Source organism: Cynoglossus semilaevis, chromosome 8 (genome assembly GCF_000523025.1).
Source record: "Cynoglossus semilaevis isolate Cse_v1.0 chromosome 8, Cse_v1.0, whole genome shotgun sequence".
Classification (NCBI taxonomy): Eukaryota; Metazoa; Chordata; class Actinopteri; order Pleuronectiformes; family Cynoglossidae; genus Cynoglossus; species Cynoglossus semilaevis.
The window spans coordinates 1,836,080-1,839,392 of NC_024314.1; the positions used below are offsets into that span (position 1 = coordinate 1,836,080).

Sequence of the window (3,313 nt, forward strand, 5' to 3'; positions counted from 1 at the left end):
AGAGAAGTAGATAAATAAACTTACTGTGCGTGCTGTTGGAGAAAGTGATCCATTGGGAAGGTAGGGGCTTGTGAGATCGGGGATCATTATAAATGGATAGCCCGGGTACGGTGGGCTCTTGAACAGCCCTCCATCTTGCCTTTTCGCAGCTAACATGGCGGGGGGGAGAAGGAAAAAAACTTTTTATAAAGTGGCCTTGAGAAGCTTGTTTTTTCTAGTAAAATGCATTTGAGGAATAGAGCAGTGGGGGGGGAATCCCCTCCGTGAGACACATGTAATGTCATGCTGCAGAAAGCATTCATATAAATCTGAATAACAGCAGAGTGGAAGAACGAAGCAGGCACTCACCCTCCTCTAAACTTTCTCTTGTTTTGTCTCTGAAAGTTTCAGATCTAGGCGGAGGCCGTCTTTCCGCCTTCAAATGCAATGAAACACAAGGATTGCGTTAAAGTGCACAACATTGACAATTGCAGGCCTCTGAGTTAAGTTATATTTTAAAAGCGCCGGTGGGGACGGGTGGTGTGCTGTGTGTTTTTCTCGTTTAATTTAAACATGCAACTTACCTCCGAGTCCGACGAGCTGTTCTGATTTGTTTCCGACTCATTAACAAGAGACGATTTGACATCTGCTAAATCCCTTTCTGCCGAGGAGTTCTCCGAAATTTTCTCTTCCTGCTCCCCTTCGTCTTTGAAGGCAATCATTTCATCGTTTGCACCCAGATCGTCCCCTCCACCGCCGTTGAGCTGCGGCATTTTCCCCAGCAAAAATGTTTGTTTGTGGAAGGGAAGGAAGAGCAAGAGAAAAAAAAAATAATAAAAACTTTAAAAAGTTTGCACGACACCCTTGATCTCGGGTGACCGAGAAAGTCCGAGTAGGAGTTTGTGGGGTCTGCGCTGGCGTTTTCCAAAGCTGTGGCGGTGCGTAGAAAAGTAGAAAAGAAGGGAATCTTGGCAGAAAAAGGAAGCCGGAGAAAGAGCCGAGCCGCTCGGATTGAGTGAGTTGAAGTTGGTCGGAGTGGTTTTCAGTTCAAAGGCGGCGCTGATTGACAGATAGAGAGGGATGGAAATAGAGAGAGTCTGGATTCAGGATTATTGACAGGGAGAAACACACAAGAAACTAATGAGATTCAAACAGGGAGGGACTTGAAGTGACGTTTTCATAAATAGGAGGAAAAAAAACAGGGAGAGAGAGAAGGGAGAGAGAGAGAGGAGGGGGACCGGAGAAAGAAGAAGGCGAAGGAGACGACGCCGAGTGCAGAGAAAAAGCATGAGAGGATAGTTTGGGAGCAGGACAGTGATGGTAAAATAGGGAGGAAGGTTGCAAATGTGGATTAAACGCACACACAGGGGCGGTCTCCCAAAGAAAAGGGAAGGAAACTAGAAAGGAAGGAAGGAAGAAATGAAAAGAGGGTGCTTCCTTCCTCAGGCTGCACAGACCAGTGGAGCCAAAATGAAGTTAATACATTTAACTTTTCACATTTCCGTTTATGTCAACAGTTTTTTAAAATGTATTATTATATTTTTAAATAATAATAAACGACAATGAAAGCATTTACTGTAACCTCGTTTCACTGCTTTATTTAGTCTGCCAGTTTGTTTGTTTTTTGTTCTTTTCCAAATATATATATATGTTATTTATATTGTTTATTTGTTTATTATTTATTTATTGCATCCTGCTGCCTTGACAGGTGTGATGTCCAATGAGAATAACTTCAATTCCTCACTGGCAGCACACGCTGAGATGCTATTTATTTAACTATTTATTTATTATTATTATTTTTCGCTCTCAAAAGACAGAATGGGCACAAATACCTGCAGATGCAGATTTTGACGTCTGCCCCGAAATTCCTAATTTAAAAAACAGAACATTTAAAAACAGAACCCTTTGCATGATAGCTGTCAACTGGGGGGACAATTATTTTTAGAAAATATGATTTCATAAAATATGGCTTTTGGGGTTTTTTTTTCTATTTAGAAAATGTGATACAGCACAATTAAACAGAGTCACCAAAATTATATTTTCTGTTGCCTTTGTATTCAGGCTGCTTTTCTAAACTGTGGTTGAGACAAATGTATTTTTTTTTATAATAAATTATTAATAAATAAATAGTATACAAAAAATTCCAATGTAAATAGTTAGACTTTGATGTGGGAATAATTATGGGTCATTTTGGGATGAACATGAAACAAAAAAAAACCTATGAAATGTACTGCAGGTGTGGAATTGTCTACACTGGTTGAATAAGGAGATCATACACGTATTTCTGTGTGTGTGTGTGTGTGTGTGTGTGTGCATGTGTGTGAGTGAGCACACGTGCCAGTGATGAGCTCAGCACAGCCTTTTCTGTAACCTTATCTCATCAGCTCGGTAAAATGCAGCTTCTATTGTATTTGATGGGGCAATCGCAAAATCAACAATGAGTTTCCAATGTAACTGCAGGGGAACAGAGCACAGACATGCGTTCAGGTGACACTTTACACTCTGTTGCAGCATGGTTGGTTCCTTTCATGCAAAATAAATCAGTGCGAGATCAAAACAGGACTCGGAGCTGCTGATTAAAAATATTGTTTCATGTCATCACACTGTAAGACGCCTGAAAACAAACATTATGACACTAATTCCTCTGTATCGGCTCCCAGTAGCGTTGTCAAACAGCATTGAGGAGGAAACGTGTGCACGGTGTAGCACCAAGGTGGTGTAGCTCTGCCTGCTAATGCACACGTAGTTACACCAGGCAACACCATGAATGCAGACATGCCATTTCCCCCCCAACGAGCACTGATGTGCCTTATGTTCTTGAGGTAGTAGATGGGCTTGTGTTAGCTGACTGGGCTGTGGACAACATTGTTACGGAGCAGGGAGGAAGGCAGAAGGATTGTCTCCTCTTGTTCTTTCTCACCGTGTCTGTGTTTAGGCAGTCAGTGGAAGAAGAGACGCCCTGCCGCTCAGGGCCCTCCAAACCTGAGCCTACACACGCCAGACCAAAGCAAAGAAGCTCCGAGCTCTGGCCTCTCCCTGAAACGCCTCAGCAGGTACCTGAGAGTTTACTGGGGGCAGGCGACGTGTTATCATGCCTGCCGTGGGGACACCTGCCTCTGATGATGCCCTGGTGATACTAATCTACAGGACCCTGTATTAGGACATTGATGCAGCGTTCGGCACAGACTGCTCTGAATGACAGAGCAGGATCCAGCATGTGACGCCTCATGTAAAATTTATTTTCTGTTTTTTTTTTTTTTTTTTTTTTCATCTTCACCTTTTTTTCTTGGTCGCTACGGTTGGAAGGAAAGTGTGTTTGTCTCTATCGTGCATA

The 3,313-nt window shown here is 42.6% G+C and overlaps 1 protein-coding gene across 24 annotated transcripts in view; it reads right to left on the reverse strand.

Moving 5' to 3' along the window:
• tcf7l2 (transcription factor 7 like 2) overlaps positions 1-1,554 on the reverse strand; it is an 81,659-nt gene extending 80,105 nt beyond the window's left edge. For 5 of the 24 annotated variants that reach the window (XM_008313840.3, XM_025057211.1, XM_008313835.3 and 2 more), the window contains exons 1-3: positions 564-1,547; positions 349-415; positions 25-149 (exon numbers count right to left, since the gene is read on the reverse strand). In XM_008313840.3, the coding sequence (XP_008312062.1) occupies positions 25-149; positions 349-415; positions 564-752 (381 nt within the window). In that variant the 5' untranslated portion in view covers positions 753-1,547. Of the gene's footprint in view, positions 1-24; positions 150-348; positions 416-563 lie in introns of all 24 variants that reach the window. The other 19 variants (XM_008313837.3, XM_008313841.3, XM_025057220.1 and 16 more) reach the window with 11 other exon arrangements.
• Positions 1,555-3,313: the final 1,759 nt, after the last annotated feature.